The following is a 21,250-nucleotide window of genomic DNA, read 5'->3' on the forward strand; positions in this document are numbered from 1 at the left end:
AAATCCGATGAGTCGATAAGTCCCGTATTCTGTGAACTTTATCCCTTCGAAGGCGCTTTCAAGCTCATGGAAGACACTTTCCATCCGATATCCAAGGTACCTTCAGGTGCTTCGAAGGCACCTCCAAGCCTCTTCCGCACGAGCCTTCGGCCAAAGCAGCCGAGGCGCCTGTAACAGCCTTGGAGACCCCTCAGATACTGTTCATCTGAGCTTTTCTTTGTGCATCTCACTTCCTGTAAGACATATTAATCCAAATACAAAGTATACCCTGCAAGACAAATTTAGCAGAATAAAATATGAATAATAAATTATTCGACAGCCTCCAGACTGTCCGGTTCTGACTTTTGGATTTTCTGGAAACCCTAGGTTGAATCGACCCCTACTGTTCCCGCAACGAGGAATACGTCCTCACTTATTCCTCTCAGGAAAAATTACCTTTTGTCAGACTGGTCCTCCAAACCGACTGGACTTTTGTTTAGTGTATGATACTTTAGGACTTCATGATAAACGTCCATTGCTTGACCCATCCAAACTTTCACTTGATCTACGATCCTGAGGGTTTTCACCTAAAGTCCTCGACTCTAGAATTTCGTCCAAAGTCCTCGACCTGCCAAGACTTCACTCAGTCCCTCGGACCAGGACTTCGTTACCTAATCGCAGTTAGAACTTTCCATAATTTAGGATTACCACCTTCTAAGAGTTAAGATTACCTCGCCTAATATTTTTCATCTGCCTAGATTTCACTAAGATTTTTATCTAAGAACACTTTAAACTTTTCTAAAGCTCATTCATATTTATTGGATAATAAATAATTTTAACTTTAAATTCTTTGTTATTATCAAAATACACATTCGATTTTATTCCTACACGTATTTTTAAATAAAGGACATCAAGCATGAATACATAAAATCCAAGAAAAAAAGTGAAATTACAAATCCAAGTAGAAAAATAATAGTGTTGATAGAAGAAAAACAAAAAACAAAGAAGTATGGCTAGGAGATAAAAAAAAAGTTTAAATTTTAAGCTAGGATTTATTAAAAGAAATATTATTTTGAGGGGATTATATGACAACAACAATATAAATCAATAAATTATTTTTAGAATATAAATACAATTTATATGATTTTTTAATTTTAAATATAAAATATCAGAATATAAATTAAGTAATAATATTTATTAGAATTTTTTATTTTTAATATAATATTATTAGAATATAAATATGATTTTAATTTTAAATATAGCTTTTATATAATTTATTAAAATAATTTAATTAGGGTGCCTTTATTTAAATGAGAAATTATTAAATTGACGAGCTCACGGTGACGCCAGAACGGAAGATAAAAAATAATAATTACATAAAATAAATTATTAAAATGTTCAAAGTTGTGAAAATTTTAAAATAGCAAATTGATTGCTAAAAATCAGTTTACCCTGTCAAAATTAGCATAGAATATTTGAAACTTATTTATAAATTATTTTATCGTAAAATCTCTTACTGATAAATTTTTCATTAGAAAATCTGAACATCTTTTCTAGTGTTAAACAAGTTGAAATGATTAAAAAATTTAATATTTAAAATGGGAGTAAAACAAAAGGTAAAACAAAATCATATATATACACTTTAATGCCCGGACGGCGTCGGCGACCACACAGTTTGCTAAAACAAATTGATTTTTTTTTATAATTTTTTTTAAGCATTGTGAAAAAAAAATCAATTTGAATAAATATTTGAGATTTGGGATTTGCGGACCTTAGGGCCACATTATGGTTGGTGAGGTTTGGATTTGAACATGTCTGAAAGTGCTTATTAGTTCACAATTTTACCAGCGATTAAAGATGGTATGGATTTACTCTGCAGGCAATGTAACCATTAAAATCGAAAGAACACTTCTAAGAAAATTCAATTTTGCAATCCGAGTAACGAAAATGTTGAATAAAAAACGAGTATCAAAATCCAGTAGAAGGTTTTTCGTTCTAGGGTTTCCAGAATGAAATTGAAGTGCGAATGTAAAATACCTAAACGACAGATCAAATGACCACTCAGGCAGTGAGCACGACAGAGCCGCCGGCCTCCTTGATCTTCTTCTCCGCGATCTTCGATATGAGCTTGGTTTTCACGACTATAGGGCGGGACGGGGGGAGCGAGCCCTTGCCGAGCACCTTGAAGTAGCCATACTGAGTCACATCTAGCAACGGAACGGAGCCATCTTTGGCTCCGGCGGTCGACCCCTTCAAGTCTTCAGGGATGAGCGACCAGAGAGTGTCGACGTTGACGATCGGGCAGTGGAACTTGTTGCGGAGGCGGTGGAAGTAACGCATGCCGACCTTGCCGAAGTAGCCCGGGTGGTACTTGTCGAAAAGGATGCGGTGGTGGTGCATACCGCCGGCGTTCCCGCGGCCTCCCGGGTGCTTCCGGTGCTTCCCGATGCGGCCGTGGCCAGCGCTCACGTGGCCTCGTTTCTTCCGATTCTTCTTCAAGCGGGTCGTCATGGCCGTCCTCCTCCTCCTGCTCCTGCTCCTGCTCCTGCTAGGGTTTCGATAGAGATGAGGACTATATAGCATGCGAATGAGAAGTGCCTGATGATGATGGGCCTTTCATGGGCCAGTCAGAGCGCATTGCGAATTCAAGGCATAAAATCATGTTGAATAGGGATCAAATGCCTAAAAATTCATGTTTATAGTTTTAAAATTAAAATAAATATCTATTATGTTTGAGAGAAACTAAAAAAAGAGTCAAAACAATTTTTTGCCTAAAAATACACAAAAACAAAAAAAAACTCTTGGTCTAGTTATAAGGCTTCAAAACATTTAGTGCCTTTTGTTGGCATGGACAACTATAAAACAAAAGTTTCAACAACAAAAAACTTTCATAGAGTTTGGAAGATGAGGGATAGTCCGGTGCACACGAACTTCCCATCAACACAAGAGTCTATTGTATTTATAACTCAAATTTGTTTTTGAAGATGTATAATGTAAATTCTACCTCAGAACAAACATTTTTCATGGTGGATCAAGAGAACAAGTAATTAACAAACAAGAGAAATTGCATGTATGAATTGACAAAGTTAATTCCTGGTCTTTGTAATTTACCTGAGCAGATGTTCAACCTCTAAGTGAACAATAGTGAGAAAAGAAACATATCTAGACATTCTTATGAAAGTATTGGGAAATTAAGTAAAATATATACAGCTGAAGCATTTGTGTCATACTTTGATACACTTGGACATATAACATCACTCTGCATGATCATGGGATGGTTAATTCCTGTTTAATACATGAGACTTCAGGGATAATAATGAATATAAAAGATGAATTCCTACTACATATGCTCAACATCAAGTGAACAGTAGAGAGCGATAAGCACATCAAACTATGTATGCAAATGGGCCATTTCTGTAGTCCTTGTAGCACTTGCCGCTGCTCTTTTACTCTGCATGATCACGAGTTCAAATTATTTAGTGTGCCGAAATCATCAGGAAGGTTTGTGATTCTGTATAGCTATAGAAATCCATCTTAAAGGTCATTGTAGCCCTGCCAAAGGGAAGAACCAAATTGCATTGCTCACTCTAATGGTCAGAAATACAAGGTAAAGTGCAATGAGGCCGAAGCCCAAGGTCCTGTTAGGATGCATATCATTTCGCAGTAAAATGATGAGAGCCCAGACGAGTCCAGAGACAAGAAAAAGCATTGTGTACACCAAGGTGCCATCTTGCGGTAACATATAGGGCGAAGATGACCAAGCACCGAGTAACATCGACATGCCTAGCCCAGCAAGTGTGTTGAACATGGGTCCTGCATAACATCCCGACATAGCAATCTGCACGCCATCTCCTCCGTTTACAGACAAAGCAACATTTGACATTAGATCGCCCATTGAATTGCCCCAAGCCAATACTGTCAATCCCAGAATGGACGGGTTTATACCCAAAATCACACCTGAGGTTACCAAGAGTGCAACCAGCTCGTTAGCGATAATGTAAAACCACACTATGCTCATGATAAACCCTCCTAAAACCCAAGGAAACAAGTATCTTCGCGGCGGACACTCAGAGCTAGTGTAGAGGAAAGCAAGAACCGAGAATATAGCACCAAAGATCCCACCTACAAAATAAGAGATGATGCTAATTTTTGAATTCTCATGACCGCCCCAAACAGACGCCAAAAGGACAGGCGCTAAGAAAGCACTTGCTACAGCATATGGTTTTGACCATCTTTCTTCCTCAACAATCGGAATGGTTAACCTTCTTGGGATAGTCAAAGGCATTTCGATCAATAGAAATAGTTTGGAACATGAAAAACCAGACGTTTCTGCCTCTTGCTCATTCCAACCCCATAAAGGCCTGGAGTTATCCATGGAATTTGATCTGCTTCCATGATTCGAATAAATAGCCACATGAGAAGCCCACATCCACTGAGGCAACGAACTGTGCAGTTGTGGTACCTCGTCATCATGATCATCTTCAAGGAGAGAGTTATACATTGACTCATACTCTTCGCTGCCATGAGAAAAGATGTTTCCTCTAACAGGGAGCAATGGAGTAACCATGTCTAACTTCAGCCTCCGAGCATGCTTCCACAGCAACTCATTTGCTGCAACGGTGAAGGCATAAATCACATATATAGAAACAAAGAGAACTGCTCCCCAGAGTGTCACTCTTCCGATAAGTAAAATCAAGGACAATGATAATAATGTCAACAGAAAGAAGCTAATATCCCTGACAAAGCATTTCCTATCAATGTGAACATTCTTATCTGCAACAATTAGCGAGACAGTTCCGACGACTATACAAGTCACAAAGACAGCTCCGCCCAACACACTGTTAATGCCAACCTCACCAGCATCTGTCCCAATAAATGCTGCAATGCTAGCAAATACATCTGGAGCACCATTGCCAAGTGGAAGCAATGCTACCCCAGCAACTGTGGGTGGAAGCTTTAGTAAGCTAGAGAGCTTCTCCAAGCTACAACAGAAGTAATCTGCTGCTGTATTCCCCAACATGTAGAAAAGAGCCCCTAGCCATATTGCAAGAACAGCATAGCCCAAGATACGAAATTTCCCACAGTTGCAATAGAAAAAGGTAATGTAATCGATAACTCCACCAGAAGAGCACTGTCTATGGGCCTTCAAGAAATCACATTGGGTGGCAAAGCCCTCGTGACGGTTTATGCCAGTGCAAGCTACAGTGGGATTTGCGAGAAATTCATATGTCTCTTGCTTATGATCTCCAGGCAAAGAACCATTTGTAGAATTAGTGAGCTCCGTCATTCTCCGACGAAGAAAAAGGTTGGATTTTGAAGTATGACCGAAGGAATGAAAGGGTCTGCGGGGAGGAAAAGGGTTGAGGACATTCTCTCCATTGTACAAAAAGAAGAACAGCGCCAGAGCGCAAATAGCATTAAAAATCGCTCGAGATCTAGGACGCCGTCCCTGGTTAGCATCCATGACAACCAATTCCACTGACCTCACTTTACCCGTTCATCAGCAATCTAGGGTTTGCAAATACGGCGCATTCAGAAAAAAACCTACCCAGGGGAATCAAATTGGATGACAATCGAATACAAATCTCCAGTTTCAAGGAAGCAAACGGATTAAATACCTTTTGTCGCCAAGAGCCGCAGAAAGCTGGAACTGTGCTCGGATGAATTTCAAGATACGGAAAACTTGACTGGTCGAATTTTTTTTCCCGATCTAGGGTTTGAAGGCAAAAAACAGATCGATTTTGTGATGGATTTGAGGATCGGGAAGCACGCCTTCGAGGCCGTCGACTCGAGGAAGTTTCCCAATCCTCTAGCGAAGCCACCCCAAACTGCGAAGTCTGGAAAGCTCAAGGTCACAACTTGAGTCACGACGCCAAGTCGGTCGTTCGTTCAATTCGCCCTGCGGCATACGCAACGAGAACGGTTACGAGGAGAGGTGGGGACGGTACCCAGGCCAGATCCAGCCTACCATTCTTTTTATTAAATTAAAATTCATAAAAAAATAATATTCTCATAGAAAAATTTTAATAATATTTTAAAATTTACTGAATCTTATGAGAAACCATACCTAATCTAAAATTAATTCAAATTTACTCGATAATTATGGGCAAAAGGTACAGTAAAATCTAAATCAACCCGGTTATAAGCAAATTTCTTTAGTATTTATTTTAAATTAATAAAACTACCACATAATAGTCAAATTAACTTCCAATTATTATATAAAAGAAAAAAAAAGGATTTGAAGGTAAATTAATTTTCTGAAACTATTTTGGGAGATTAAGTGAAAAATTGATGAAGTTGATGCAATGGAGGAAAAAAAAAAAGAAAGTTTCACACCTCTCTGAATGGGAGACGCCTCCATTCATTAAAGGCGCCTCTCATATAGATAGGGTTCATATGTGTCGCCTATATATATATATATCTGTATGGGAGACGTCTCCATTCATTAAAGGTACCTCTCATATAGATAGGGTTCATATATATGTGTCGCCTATATATATATATATATATATATATATATATATACTAGAGACGTCTCCCATATAGTAAGACATTCATGCACATCGCCCAGCTTATCAAAAGCCCCCCCCCCCTTCCTTCTATATATAAATATTTTTTCTTACACACCCTTACTTTGCACATTCTTGGACGATCCTCATACGTTCAAACACCTAGATACTCACTCAGACACTCCGATTCTCAAAAGTAAATAGGAGCGTCTGGGCAAGCATTCAAACACCCATATTTGTAAGGGTGTGTTTAATTAGGGATTATCCTTGATGACCTTGGTTATCCATCCAAGGTTATCAACGAAAATTTTATTTGGTTTAGGTAATCGATGATTCTCGAGTAATGTTTCATGTCTGACATGTCAGCAAAAGGGACATGCAACCTGGAATGGGAAAACTTCGAAAAACTGAGATTTTTCTTGATTCCGAGGTTAACAAATTTTTTTATCCAAACTACCCTCGAATAAGAGAAAAAATGTGATAAAAAAGAAAAATATAAAGAAAAAAAAATAAAAAATATTATAAAATTATATAAGCAACTGCTTATGAAAAGGAAATATTATTAACCTTTTCTTTTTTTTCCTCTCTTTTTCTTACTTATTGAAATGAATACATATGTATTTATAGGTACACAATCATATTGAAACTCCTCATGAATTTACATAACTTAGGAGTTTAAAAGATGATAGGTTATGTAGATGAGGGAGATAATGAAGTCATTGGGGTTATGGGCATCCACATACTTTATTTTACAACACCCCCCCTTGGATGCCCATAATTAAGGAATTCGCCTCATTAAAACCTTACTAGGAAAAACCCAATGGGAAAAAACCTAGTAGGAAAAAGAGTACGTCATTCCGCAACTGTATCACTATAAATTTACCAGACAGCATAATATGGTATAGTGAAAATTTACTCCCCCTATTTGAATTTCATTTGAGATCTTTGTACCACCACATTTCAATACCATGTACTAATTTCTTAAATGTTGTTGTAGGTAATGCTTTAGTAAATAAATCTGCCAAATTATTGCTAGAGCGATCTGTTGAACTTTAATATCACCATTCTTTTGTAGATCATAAGTGAAGAAGAACTTTGGTGAAATATGTTTAATTCTATCCCCTTTGATGTACCCTTCCTTTAATTGAGCTATGCATGCTGCATTGTCTTCATATAATATTGTTGAAATTTTCTTATTAGTAGTTAAACCACATTTTTCCTTGATATGTTGAATCATTAATCTCAACCAAACACATTTCCGACTGGTTTTATGTATTGCAAGTATTTCAGAATGATTCGATGATATAGCGGCTATGGTTTGTTTGATAGATCTCTAAGATATGGTTATTCCACCATATGTAAATAAATAACCAGTCTGAGATCGACCTTTATATGGATCAGATAAATATCCTACATTTGCATAACCAATTAACTCTGAAGTAGACATATTAGAATAAAATAAGCCCAAATCGATGGTATCTTAAAGATACCTAAATATATGTTTAATTCCATTCCAATGTCTACGTGTTGGAGAAGAACTATATCTTGCTAATAAGTTTACAACAAATGCTATATCTGGTCTTGTATTATTAGCAAGATATATTAATGCGCCAATTGCACTTAAATATGGTACTTCAGGACCAAGCAGTTCTTCACCATTTTCACTAAGTCGAAAAGGATCTTTGTTCACATCAAGCAATCGAACAACCATTGGGGAACTTAATGGATGAGCTTTATCCATATAAAATCGTTTTAGAACTTTTAGTGTATAAGCTGATTGATGGATAAAAATTTCATCCGCAAAATGTTCAATTTGTAATCTAATACAAAATTTTATTTTTCCTAGATCTTTCATCTCAAATTCTCTTTTTAAGATATCAACTGTATATATAACTTCTTCAGGACTTCCAATGATATTCAAATCATCAACATATACAGAAATAATGATAAATTTTAGTCCATCCTTTTTTATAAAAACACATGGACATATTGGATCATTTTGATATTTATGTTGCACCAAATAATCACTTAGATGTTTATACCACATATGTCCAGATTACTTCAATCCATACCAAGATCTTTGTAATTTAATGGAATAAATATTTTAAAATTTGAACTTGATGCTTCTGGCATTGTGAGCCCTTCAAGGATTTTCATATAAATATCATTATCAAGTTTTCCATACAAATAAGCTGTTACTACATCCATCAAACACATTTCAAGCTTTTCTTGTGCTGTCATACAAAGAAGATATCGAAATGTGATTGCATCCACTACAGGGGAATATGTTTCTTCATAATCAATACCAGGTTTTTGAGAAAAACCTTGTGCCACTAAACGAGCTTTATATCTTATGATTTCATTTTTCTCATTTCGCTTTCGTACAAAAACTCATTTGTACCCTACAGGGGTTACACTTTTTGGTGTTTGGACTACAGGTCCCAAAACCTCATGTTTTACGAGTGAGGTTAATTCTTCTTGAATTGCATCTTTCCATTTTGGCCAATCATGCATACTACGACATTGTTCAATTGATTTAGGTTCTTGATCATCATTTTCATAAATAATTTCTAACGCTATATTGTATGCAAATTTATTGTCGATAACTAATCTTGATCGATTCAATTTCTTCCCTGTCAAATATCTGGACATCTTCTGGAGTTTTATCAAAAGTTATGTCAGTTGTCTCTATAGGAGACTTAGACGCTTCAAAATGAACATCTTGATTAGTTGCTCCTTTCCTTTTTCGAGGATTTTTATCTTTAGAACCAATTGGTCTACCACGCTTCAGGCGAGTTGTAATCTCATTAATTGATTGTCCAATTGGTACATCAATATGAGCCGGAGCATTAATAGCTGGTATATGTGACTTAGTCACTCTCTTCAAGTCAGTGAATGCATCAGGCAATTGATTTGTAATATTTTGTAAATGTATTATTTTTGAACTTCAAGTTCACATTGATTTGTACGAGGATCAAATTGCGATAATGATGCATTCCAAGTGACTTCTTTGGGAAACTCTTTATTTTCTCCCCCTAGCTTTGGAAAAATTGTTTCATTAAAGTGACAATCAGCAAATCGCGCCGTAAAAACATCTCCTGTCATTGGTTCCAAATATCTTATAATTGAAGGGGAATCATATCCAACATATATTCACAATTTACTTTGGGGTCCCATTTTAGTGCGTTGTAGTGGGTTAATTGACACATATACTGCACATCCAAATATTCTCAAATGGGATATATTAGACTCTTGACCAAATGTCAATTGTAAAGGGGAGAATATATGATAACTGGTTGACATGATAAGTATAAGTGTTGTTGCATGCAAAATAGCATGCCCCCAAATAGATGTAGGAAGCTTAGTTCTCATAATCAATGGTTTAGCTATTAACTGGAGACGTTTAATAAATGATTCAGCTAAACCATTTTGTGTATGAACATAAGCAACAAGATGTTCAACAGTTATTCCAATAGACATACAATAGTCGTTAAATATTTGGGATGTAAATTCACCGGTATTATCAAGACGTATTTTCTTGATAGAATATTCTGGAAATTGAGCTCTCAACCGAATTATTTGGGCGAGCAATCTCGCAAACGTCAGGTTGCGAGTTGATAATAAACATACATGTGATCATCTTGTAGAGGCATCAATTAGCACCATAAAATATTTAAATGGTCCACATGATGGGTGAATATGGCCACATATATCACCTTGCATACGTTCTAGAAATGCAGGGGATTCAATTCCAACTTTAGATGGTGAAGGCCGCATAATAAGTTTTCCTTGAGAACAAGCAGAACATGAGAATTCATTAAATTGGAGAATCTTCTGGTTCTTTAATGGGTGTCCATGTGAATTCTTGATAATTTTTTGAAACATTGTAGAACCAGGATGTCCTAATCGGTCATGCCAAAGTATAGAATCATTTGAATCAGTAAACTTCGGGTTTACTATTGCATTTGTTTCTACTGCATATATTATTGTGTAATACAAACCAGATAAAAAAGCGGGGAATTTTTCATATACATGTTTCTTACCCAATACTAATTTTGTAATATAGAGATATTCAATATTCTCATCATATGTTTCAATGTGATATCCATTTCGACGAATATATTTAAAACTTAGCAAATTTCTTTGAGACATAGGAGAGAACAATGCATTGTCAATAACAAATTTTGTTCCTCCAAATAATGATATACTAGCTCTTCCAGAACCTTCAATAATATTTGTAGTACCAGATATTGTATTAACATTACTTTCACCCATTTCTAAATAAGAAAAATATTTTTTTCTTTCTGAATATAAAATATGTCGTTGCACTATCAATAAGGCACAAATCTCCATTATTTAATCCAAAAGCTATGATATTCTTCATTAAAACAAAAGATATACATAATGAGAAATAACTAAAAGATTAGTAAAAGAAAACATAATAACAAATGAACTAATTTATTGATTTAGACATTTTCATAAATATCTTCATTTCCAGTCAAATTGTCTATCCCTCCATCAGGATCTGCAAAGAAATCAGAAACATCTAAATGTGTTGTCATAGAATGACCAACAATTGTATTATTGTCTTGAAAGACAACATTTGTCTCTATATCTTTTGTCTTGCCCTTTAAAGAGGCTTGGTAGAGATCAATAAAGTATTTTGGCGTACGATAAGTATGTGACCAATGCCCTTTCATGCCACATCTATAACATGAATTTTCTGATTTCATTTCGTCATTATCTTGTCCACTTTGAACTCTTTTACCGTTGTCATTTGTCCACTTTTGATGAACATTATTGTTAACCCATTTCTGGTGAGTTGTTGTGTTTCTTTTATTATAATCATCATGATTTTCTTGAGATCGATCATTTCCGTATCTATGACCACGACCATGATGAAATTTTTGTCTGTGCTGTCGTTTATCATTTTTACCAGTTATCTCATTCACTTCAGGGATTGGACTAGCACCAGTTGGACGGATCTTATGATTTTTCATCAAAATCTCGTTATTTTGCTCAACCACCAGAAGACATGTAATCAACTCGGAATATTTCTTAAAACCTTTCTCTCTATATTGTTGTTGCAGGAGCATGTTAGATGCATGAAAGGTAGAATATGTTTTTTCCAACATATCTTCATCAGTAATTTTTTCACCACATAATTTTAATTTTGAGCTAATTCTAAACATTGCTGAGTTATATTCACTTATAGATTTAAAATCTTGTAAACGTAAATAAATTCATTCATAACGAGCATTTGGAAGAATCACTATTTTATAATGGTTATACCTTTCCTTCAAATTATTCCATAGCTCAAGTGAATCTTTAATTGTCAAATATTCAATTTTCAATGCTTCATGAAGATGGTGACGAATGAATATAATTACTTTTGCACGATTTTATAAATATTTATTATTTCCATCTTTTATGGTGTCTCCAAGACCCATAGCATCCAAATGAATCTCAGCATCCAAAATCCACGATAGATAATTTTTTCCTGAAATGTCAAGAGCCACAAACTCTAACTTTGAAAGATTGGCCATAGTAAGAATCTATTACAAAGAAAACTAAATTATTAATAATAATTATCGTGCATCATATATATTTATTAATAAATGATAAAACATGATATAATCAAAAGATGATTTGGTAATACTTAACTGTAAAATATTGTAAAATTATTAAAACGTTGCAAATCATACAAATAAGTAACTAACTAATAGTTAATCGGATAATAGCTAATAAATGATAAAGGAACTATAAATATAACTTCTTGGCATGTGAATAATTTTGATTGAGAAATATATATATATATATATTTATTTATTTATTTATTTTGGCATTACCTATAACTGATTTAAAAGAAAAAGTAGAGCTCTTTGTTATAAAATTATATAAGCAACTGCATATGAAAAGGAAATATTATTAATCTTTTCTTTTTTTCCTCTCTTTTTCTTACTTATTAAAATAAATACATATGTATTTATAGGTACACAATCATATTGAAACTCCTCATGAATTTATATAATTTAGGAGTTTAAAAAATGATAGGTTATGTAGATGAGGGAGTTTATGAAGTCATTGGGGTTATGAGCATCCACATACTTTATTTTACAACAAAAAATAAAATAAAATAAAATAAAAAACTTAAAAAAATGTAAAAAGCATTAAAAAATTTAAAAATAGAAAAAAACATTTAAAAAATTTAAAAAATAATAAAAGGGGGAAAACATAGAAAATAGAAAAATGTAAAAAAAAATAAAAAAATGGAAAAATAATTAAAAATTTAAAATTTAAAAAATATATAAAAATAAAAATAGAAAAAAACATAAAAAAATTAAAAAAACATAAAAATATAATTTTTTTTTTAAAATACCCATAAAATAAAGAAAAACATGAAAAATTAAAAATAAAAAACATAGAGTTTAAATAATAATAATAATAATAATAATATATGATTGGTTTGGTAACTAAGGATAACATAGTAAAATATTAAATTAAATTATTCATTAAAACATTCAAATAAATAAATTTTTATTGCATTACTTAGTTGAACCAAATAATATTTGATTATATTTTATTCCCTATAATTTTGATTATATAATTATTTGATAATCATATAATTAAAATTATACATGATAATTTAAACTAAATATATCGTAAAGATGATCAAAAAATGTACAAAGTAAGAATATATAAAATATTATATATATATATTACCTGACACATCCTTTCTCTACATACTTCTGGACAACCATCACAAATCCGAACATTCGAATGTCGGCCCAGACGCCCTAATTCTCAAAAATAAACAAGGGCACCTGAGCGGATATTCAGACAAAGTCACCCAAAAATATGCAAGATAAGAATACACAGGATATCTCTAATATATATTGTAAGATAAGAATATACAGGATATCTCTAATATATATTGTGTAGAAAGTGTAAACTGTATTTTAATTAAACATAAATTTCAAAATATGAATAAAGGTCCGAATACACAAATTAGCATTACTGATTTCTCCATGAACTTTCTCAGAATACCATGTTACAGAATGATCCCACATGTTTTTACATTTACAAAAGGGACTAGAAAACATGGATGACAACAAATGTGCCGATCAATCTTTTACATCGGCGACACCTTCTGCAGATATCTGGAACCTTGCTTCTGCTTCAGCTAAACATGGAGAGCTTATCACTTTACAAATGCGTTCTTCTGCCCTTCCCTTGCGCAAGGCAAGCCTGGCAGAAAACCAAAAAAAAAAAAAAACAACAAAATTTAAATTTGAAACACAGAACATGAGTAGACCAGGCTTAAATTTTAAAACTTGAAAGGACCTTGTTGTGGTGGCATGCGCCATGATGTTTCCACCAATAGGCTTGATTTGTGGACCGGCAAAAATTGCAGATCCATCGACTTGTGCAACGACTTGATTAGTAATGACCACAGCCACCCCGAACTATGAAAACCAGTGACTTTCAGAATGCATTGACAAAGGGGAACAACTAAAATTGCATTTGCTCAAAATGATTAAAGATAGAACGATAATTACTTCATCGGCCAATTTCTGAAGGCTCCTTAGGAACTTTGCGAGATGCATTTGCCTGGCTGACAGTTCACCTCTTCCAGAAAAATCTGTTCTGTAAAGGGCTGTTGCACTGTCCACTATCATAAGAGCAAACCTGGATCAGAATAGAATCCAATGAGTTATACCTGAAAAGTTTTTCCATGAGAAAGTTGAAGGAAAGATGAAACATTTGATTGCAGAAGAGATCCTCAGTTACACACATTCAACTTTGAGGTAGGCAAAAATTACAAAAAACTTAAACAAAAGCTACTTTCCTCAGTGTGGGAAGTTGCTATCCCACTTGCAAGAAAAGCCAAACGCATATCATTAATAGCAGCAGTAAGCAGACACATAATTGCTTAGTAATTTGATAGACATGAATCTGAATACTATAATCACTTAGGCATTCCAGACTTTATATACAAGCTGGTTAAATATGTCTTTCAAGTTATTAGTCATATAAACTACTGCTCAGTGTCATCCAGCCATAGAATGACAAAATCAAATGAGGAGATCAAGTATTAAAAAACATACCTTGCTTCCACCATCATTGAAGCTGCTTCCAGCAATAACCTTGACTGATGATCAGTATTGTATGCTCTAGCATAAGCTACATTTTCTAAAACATCAGCACCGTTCAATCCAAATCTGTCAAGTTTAGTCAATGAAGCTATGTGTAGAGATCAATCAGTAAAATATCTTATATGCCATTATGTTGTTGCAAACCTATCTGCAATCTGAAGTAGTCTTTGAGGCCTAAATGTGCCCTCAGCATCAATATATAATGCCTTTCCTTCACCACCACCTTGATCTAATGGAAGCTGAAAGCAAATACAGTTTGTTGTTTTGATAAATTGAACTTGCAACAGAACAGGATAGACCAAAATATTACTAATGACAAAACCAATAAAAGCAAGTTCAAGGGAATTTTATAAACCAATAAAAATCAATAATGACTGACATAAAAGCTATATATACATGTAAGGCTAATTTCTAATGTGTCACCATTCAAAAAACCATGCAAAATTTAGACACTGCATGGTTGATGGTTAAAACTTATGAAATGGCAACTGAAAGATTTTCAATGAACCAAAACACAATATGATACTGAAACATACCTGACAGGTGACACAGAGAGTGTGGCACAATTGTGTTTTACCAGAACGAAACTCCCCATATAGTTCAGTAATAGATCCAGTTTCAATTCCTCCTATATTCAGAAAGTCAAGATAAATGAGCAAACATGCAATGGCTATCTGCTGAAAACAAAATCCTAAGAATTTACCTTCCAAGATCTTATCAAGTTCCCTTGACCCAGATGTGATCTGAATTATTTCAAGACGTTGAGCATGGAGTTGACTTGCACTAGTAAATCCAAGAGGTACCAACTTAGAAGCTGTAGACAATTTGAATATTCAATATGATAATGCTCAGAAAGTTCATATAATATATAAATTATCAGGCAACAGACAAATGGATTTCTAAATTGCTCAAGGATAGTTCAGAATTACCTGCTTCAATTATTTTGTCAACTTTTGCATCACTAATCCCTTTGATTTGCAGCAGATCTTTCCTTGGAGTATATGCAACAGATTCCACAGTACAAAGTCCAGCATCTTTTAACTTCTTGACATCTACGGCAGCAATCCCAGATGCCTTCATAATAAAAGAACTCACAGAGATATTAACTGAAATTGTTGGAAATAATAGATCCATCTTCTTGAAATGACTATGGAAATACAAATCAAGCTTCCATTTGATACAGAAGGAAAACATGCAACATTTATGCAAACCGATTACTTCTACAAGCTTAGGTACTTATAACTCAGGGGTAGCTAGTTTGTTTATACGATAATTGTGATTCTTCTAACCATCATAATCAACAAAAAGCAAGAAATCTTTGCAATAGAACAAATTTAAAGCATTAAAATTTCAATTTTGCCCCAACTGTCACACTCCTGAAGATGTTAACTTAAGAAGCACTACTATGAGTATTGAGGAGGATCGAATTGAACTGACCAACAACCAACAATATATATCAAACCCTAAGCCCCCAATACTATTGACTAAGTTGGTCAAATGTGACAAATCTTATACTCCCCTTTCCCTAAAATCATCAAATTAGTTATCTACTATGTGACCACAATCTTATTTGAGTTATTTGGGACAAAATCACCACATTGAATGGTTTCCCTATGCCCATGCAATTTTTTTAGTGCAGACACAGAAACTGACTGGAAAAGCTCCATGAGACCCCACATATTTTTGCTTGGAAGAGAAGGATAGCTACATGGAGTAAAACACAAATTTTAAGACCATTGATAAATTGTGTGATTTTTTGGAAACCTTCGAATTGTGGGTTTGGACTTAAATGTGCATATTTTTCATATTTCGCACTCCTAAATCTCAAGTATGTATTTAGCAGATATCTTTAAAAAGATAATCCTAGAACCAAACATCATCAGAGAATACGGCATTTCAAGATTTTCAAGAATTTCCAGTTACTGAAAATGTTGTGAAAATGTCGGGCTTGTTACTATCGATAAGAAATATCTATCAGTTCAGATCAGACGAAAGATCCAAATAAAGATACTCAAACATCAAGAATGCAGAAACTGGAGGGTACAATTGCAGTTCAGTAAATCTTGATGCTGTAAATCAAAGAAGAATCGATGTACAGATGATAAAGGTGAAAACTTGCAGAACCCACAAAGCAAACAACAACAAAAGAAACACAATCAACGCGAGATTTGCTTCTTTCCTCGAGGAAACAAAACTATCAAGATTGCGATGGAAGACCAATCCCTTCCCATATGGCTCTTCCAATTTCTACCCCTACCAACCTCCAAGACGATTTTGAAATTAATTTTTTTTTTAAAAAAAAGGACGAAACGAGGAATTAGGGTTTCGAACCCCAAAAAAAAGGAGAAAAAAAATGAAGGTTCAAGCAACAGCGCACCTGAAGATGCTCTATGGGAAAAGGACCATGTTGCATCTCATCTTCCTTTTCCTGCTCCTCCGCCACCCTCTGCTGCTTCTGCGCTGCCGCCGCCATGCCGCCCCCTCCGCCGAGCTAGGGCAGTGGGAACAATGAAGGGGATTCTCAAAAAATGAAAAGATCTCCCGCCGAGAAATATTACTGCTTGGCTGCGAAAGTTCCATTGGCTCCCAATATATTCCAGATTTTACGAAAACACCCCCCAAAAGTTCTACTACTATATTTCACACGATCGAGTGACACTCACACGCTAAACACGTGATATTAAACATTGAAATGACAGTTATACCCATTGAAGATTAGAAGATGCTTCGGTGTTATGCAACAATGGCGCACTAGTTTCATTCTCCTCACTCAGAAATTAATCAACCGATCAATCAATCAATCGAAGTAAACACCTATTTGTTCCCTCTCCATCTCCGTCGACGTCGATCCATGTACATATTGTTCGATTAAGAGTTCAATCCCAAGCGAACTGGAGCTCCGGTCGCCGGGATCCAGTTCGACCCTTCCAAGAAGCTCTCCACGGTGTACCTGACTGCTTCCTCCCTGTTGATGACGTGGACGCCCGGCCACTTCACGCGGTCGGCGGTGGCGGCGCCCGGCCCCTTGTTGTTGTACTCGGCGTAGTAGAGCGTGCTCAGCCCGAAGTTGCCCTCCCACGGCATGTACCCGTCCTTGTTGACGAAGCCGTCGATCTGCGACTCCATGATCACCGTCCTCGAGAACTCCTTCCACGGTCGGCCGAGGTAACTACGGATTGCCGGCTGGGACGCGTCGGCGAGGCCGTTGTCGGCGCGGAAGCGGCAGCGCTGGAGGACGAAGCCGGTGGTCTCGCGGCGGTCGGCGCGGCCCTGCGCCGTCACGATGTTCTGCTGGTTGGGCAGCGGGCGGCGGACGACGAGGAGGCAGTTCTGGAACACGGCAGCGGCGTCGCCGAAGATGAAGTCGATGGTGCCGGAGATGACGCAGCCACGGTAGAACTGGCGGTGCGCGTGCGCGTACAGAGTGTCCTGGTACCCCTCCATCCGGCAGTTGAGGAACACGGACATGTCCGACGCCACACGCAGCGCAACAGCCTGGTGCTTCTCCGGCCCCGCCGTGTTGCGGAACGACATGTCCATCGCCATGAATCTATCGCCGGCCGCCACTGAATCAATCCAAATCCATCATATATAATTATTCAAAAATTGAGAAACGAAAGAAAACGTCCTGATCAAAGTAATCGATTACAGAATGTAGGGGTCAGAAAAGTCCTTGTGCCGTCGATAAAGTTCTTGCTGCCGGTGACGATCGTCTTCTTCGATCCGTCGCCGTACATAGTGACATCCACCATCTTCTTCGTCACAATCACTTGTTCTTCGTACACTCCAGCTTTAATGTAGATCACATACCTAAAATTAACCATCAACTTATCATCAATTTTGGCATCTGATCTCCCAAATATATGCTCTGCGTGGGAATTACCTTCCCTGGTATTTCGCCGGCATCTTAGCGAGGGCCTCGGAGATGTTGGTGAAGTCACCGCTGCCGTCCTTGGCCACCGTGACGTTCGGCGTGGGCTTGAGGTTTATGCGCTCCTTGAGCATCCGACGGTCGTCTTTGCTAAACCAGGAAGGATAGCCATTGTTGGTGGCCAGGGGTCGTCGATTGTGGTGGTCGGCGAGGAGGAGGCGGCGGCGGCGGGACGGGAGGTTGATGAGGGAGAGGAAGCTGGAGGCCTGGCCGATGATGGCGAGGGCATTGCTGGTGAGTTCCCTGGCGCTCTTCATCGCGTCTTTCATCTTTTCCTTGAGCTCCCCCTCGGGGAAGCCGTCGATGCAGGTCTGCTGGTAGGTGACGACGGCGCTGAGCCAGGTGCGCATGTCGTGGGAGCGGGCCGGCAGCTTGTCGACGCCGTGGTCGATGATGCTCCGGAGCGTGGCGTTGATGTTGCCCTTGGCGTCCTCGTACATCTCCTGGCAGTCCTGCACGGCGCCGCGCACGCGGCTGTCGTTGCTCTGGAGCAGCCTCGAATGCTCGAACCCCCTGCTCACCCCGTCGAGCACCACCGACACCGCCGCCTTCAGCAGCACCTTCGGGTCTTCCGTGTCCGACGGCACCGCCTTCGACAGGCTCGTCTCGCACGTCTGCGGGTAGTCCGTGGAGGAGCATAGCGCCGTCACCGACTTGGACGACGCGCGCATCGCATGGGTACTCAGGTTGGAGCCGTCGCCGTCACCGCCGTGGTCATCCTGGTAGGCGCTGCCGACGACCGCGCCCACCACGAGTAGGAGAAGAAAACAGGCAGAGGTGCCTAGCAACACCAGCTTCCTCCGGTCTGCCTTCCGGCCCTCCGACATTTGCTTGTCAAAATGATTCGCCATCGTTTATTCCTCTTCCCCTCCGCCGAGAGAGAGAGAGAGAGAGAGAGAGAGAGAGAGAGAGAGAGAGAGACGGAGAAAGGTAAATACGAACATCTGGAAATGGATCGAGCTGCTTCTTATTCAATTCTCCTCGTTCAATTTTACTAGTGGACGAGCAACGTCCATGGCGGAACAACGGGTGGCGGTCGTTATTACCGTTGAAATCTGACCCAAACGACGCCGTTGACCTAACATATTGCGAATCCTTTAAAATATTGTTTATAAGTTTCGCAATTGACTTTTACATTTTTTTATATATAAAAATCATACTAAAAAATAAATAAAAAATAAAAATAAGAAGTTTAAATGATTCGGAGTTGATCAATCAATTTTTGAAACTTAAAATACGGTACCGCGAATGATTATCGATTTCATTGATTCACGTATAAATTTTAAAATTGATTATCAGATCCGTTAATTACGTATGATCAAGTAAATCATCTAATCAAGAAAAGGGAAAATGATACTTGACAATAATTTTATTGATGATTCTACTATCCATACACATACGTCCAGAGTTATCATTCTTTGGTATTAAAAAGATAGATACAACACAAGAGCTCATACTTTATCTGATATGATCCTTAGCTAACAATTCCTCAACATGTCACCTCGTCTCCTCATAGGAGACTGTAGGCTCATCATGTAATGTTTTGGCAGCATCATTCTGGGCTCCAAATCAATATGATGTTGAATATCACACAAAGGAGACACTTTGTTTGATAGCTCTTTGTGAAAAAACTCACTAATTTTGACAATGAGTTGAGCCAAAAATTCTAGAATAGTACTACGTTTGGACACTTTCTTTCCCATCAACAAATATCCATTTTCTGCTTGCAATAACTCCTTGTCAAATTAAGCCTGAGACAATAAAGCTGCAACTTCACTTGTAGGTTTGTGATGTTCCACCGACTATCTACAAGATAGAAGCACAATTTTAATTTCCTCAAACATAAAGTTGTAAGTATTGGCTCGTCCATCATGATGCACACTTCTATCATACTGCCACGGTTTGTCTAACAACAAATGGCAAACATCCATTGCTAGGATATCACACCAAATAGCATCCTTATACTTTAGACCAACATAAACTGGATCAAGTGCCCCTTTAGATAATGATATTTCGGTTTGACCCCGGTTGACCGGCTAGAAGGGGGTTGAATAGTCCTGCACAATATAAAAACAAATACTCTTCTCGGACTTTTAAAAGAATACTTGCATAAATTGAAATAAAGAAATAAGCTAAAAGAAGAGGCCCACAACTTTTACTTGGTTACAGCCGGGGAGGTTGTTAATCCAAGGAAGTAAACACACTAAGTATCTCCTTCAGGTAGAGAAGTCTCTTACAGCAGTAAAAGCACAAAATGAGAAGCTAAACTAACAATCAAGAGTGCACAAGTGTTGTATTACAATTGCTTGTTGATTCAAAAGCTTCTGGACCAATGATATATTTATAGCCTTGGTCGGGGTGCCTAGAAAGGTTTCAGGCGCCTATAGGGGGATAAAGTTTTATCCCCTTCGCAATGGATCGCAATCAAACGCAATCTGATCAAAGTCACATTCCAGGCGCCCGGACCTCAAAGTCAACCCCATTGACCTTTTCGGTCCGGGCCTTTTGCTCCGGTTCAACTCACCTCGGTCCGGGTCTTCCGCTCTAGCTCCGCTCGCTTGGGTGATTTTGCCCAACCGAAATAAGGCTCGCTCGAACCCAATTTCGGCCTTCTCGAGCAACCTTCCGCTCCGGCTTCTCATCCCTCGGAAACGTCGCACGCTTCCTTCTCATCC

General features: G+C 37.4%; 4 protein-coding genes across 5 annotated transcripts; all 4 read right to left on the minus strand.

The window, feature by feature from the left end:
• Positions 1 to 1,904: 1,904 nt before the first annotated feature.
• Positions 1,905 to 2,490, minus strand: LOC121980671 (60S ribosomal protein L27a-3-like). Its single transcript, XM_042532813.1, has one exon. The coding sequence runs from the start codon at positions 2,488 to 2,490 to the stop codon at positions 2,041 to 2,043; it is 450 nt and encodes a 149-aa protein (XP_042388747.1). The 3' UTR covers positions 1,905 to 2,040.
• LOC121980670 (cation/calcium exchanger 4-like) lies at positions 1,928 to 5,910 on the minus strand. 2 transcript variants are annotated; one of them, XM_042532812.1, is made up of 2 exons: positions 5,598 to 5,910; positions 1,928 to 5,487 (listed from the first exon to the last, which is right to left on the minus strand). In XM_042532812.1, exon 2 carries the CDS (start codon positions 5,441 to 5,443, stop codon positions 3,521 to 3,523), a length of 1,923 nt encoding a protein of 640 aa, XP_042388746.1. In that variant the 5' UTR covers positions 5,444 to 5,487; positions 5,598 to 5,910; the 3' UTR covers positions 1,928 to 3,520. The 2 variants fall into 2 exon arrangements, with proteins under 2 accessions (XP_042388746.1, XP_042388745.1); XM_042532811.1 differs by having other exon boundaries at positions 1,928 to 5,523.
• Positions 5,911 to 13,427: 7,517 nt separating this feature from the next.
• Positions 13,428 to 17,184, minus strand: LOC121980672 (DNA repair protein RAD51 homolog 1). Its single transcript, XM_042532814.1, has 9 exons — positions 17,022 to 17,184; positions 15,574 to 15,718; positions 15,348 to 15,458; positions 15,181 to 15,272; positions 14,789 to 14,883; positions 14,597 to 14,710; positions 14,048 to 14,177; positions 13,833 to 13,954; positions 13,428 to 13,736 (listed from the first exon to the last, which is right to left on the minus strand). Exons 1-9 carry the CDS (start codon positions 17,115 to 17,117, stop codon positions 13,613 to 13,615), a joined length of 1,029 nt encoding a protein of 342 aa, XP_042388748.1. The 5' UTR covers positions 17,118 to 17,184; the 3' UTR covers positions 13,428 to 13,612.
• A 328-nt stretch (positions 17,185 to 17,512) lies between these two features.
• Positions 17,513 to 19,426, minus strand: LOC121979678 (pectinesterase-like). The gene is made up of 3 exons (XM_042531667.1): positions 18,528 to 19,426; positions 18,294 to 18,454; positions 17,513 to 18,210 (listed from the first exon to the last, which is right to left on the minus strand). Exons 1-3 carry the CDS (start codon positions 19,424 to 19,426, stop codon positions 17,513 to 17,515), a joined length of 1,758 nt encoding a protein of 585 aa, XP_042387601.1.
• Positions 19,427 to 21,250: the final 1,824 nt, after the last annotated feature.

This window comes from Zingiber officinale, chromosome 5A, assembly GCF_018446385.1.
Source record: "Zingiber officinale cultivar Zhangliang chromosome 5A, Zo_v1.1, whole genome shotgun sequence".
Taxonomy (NCBI): domain Eukaryota; kingdom Viridiplantae; phylum Streptophyta; class Magnoliopsida; order Zingiberales; family Zingiberaceae; genus Zingiber; species Zingiber officinale.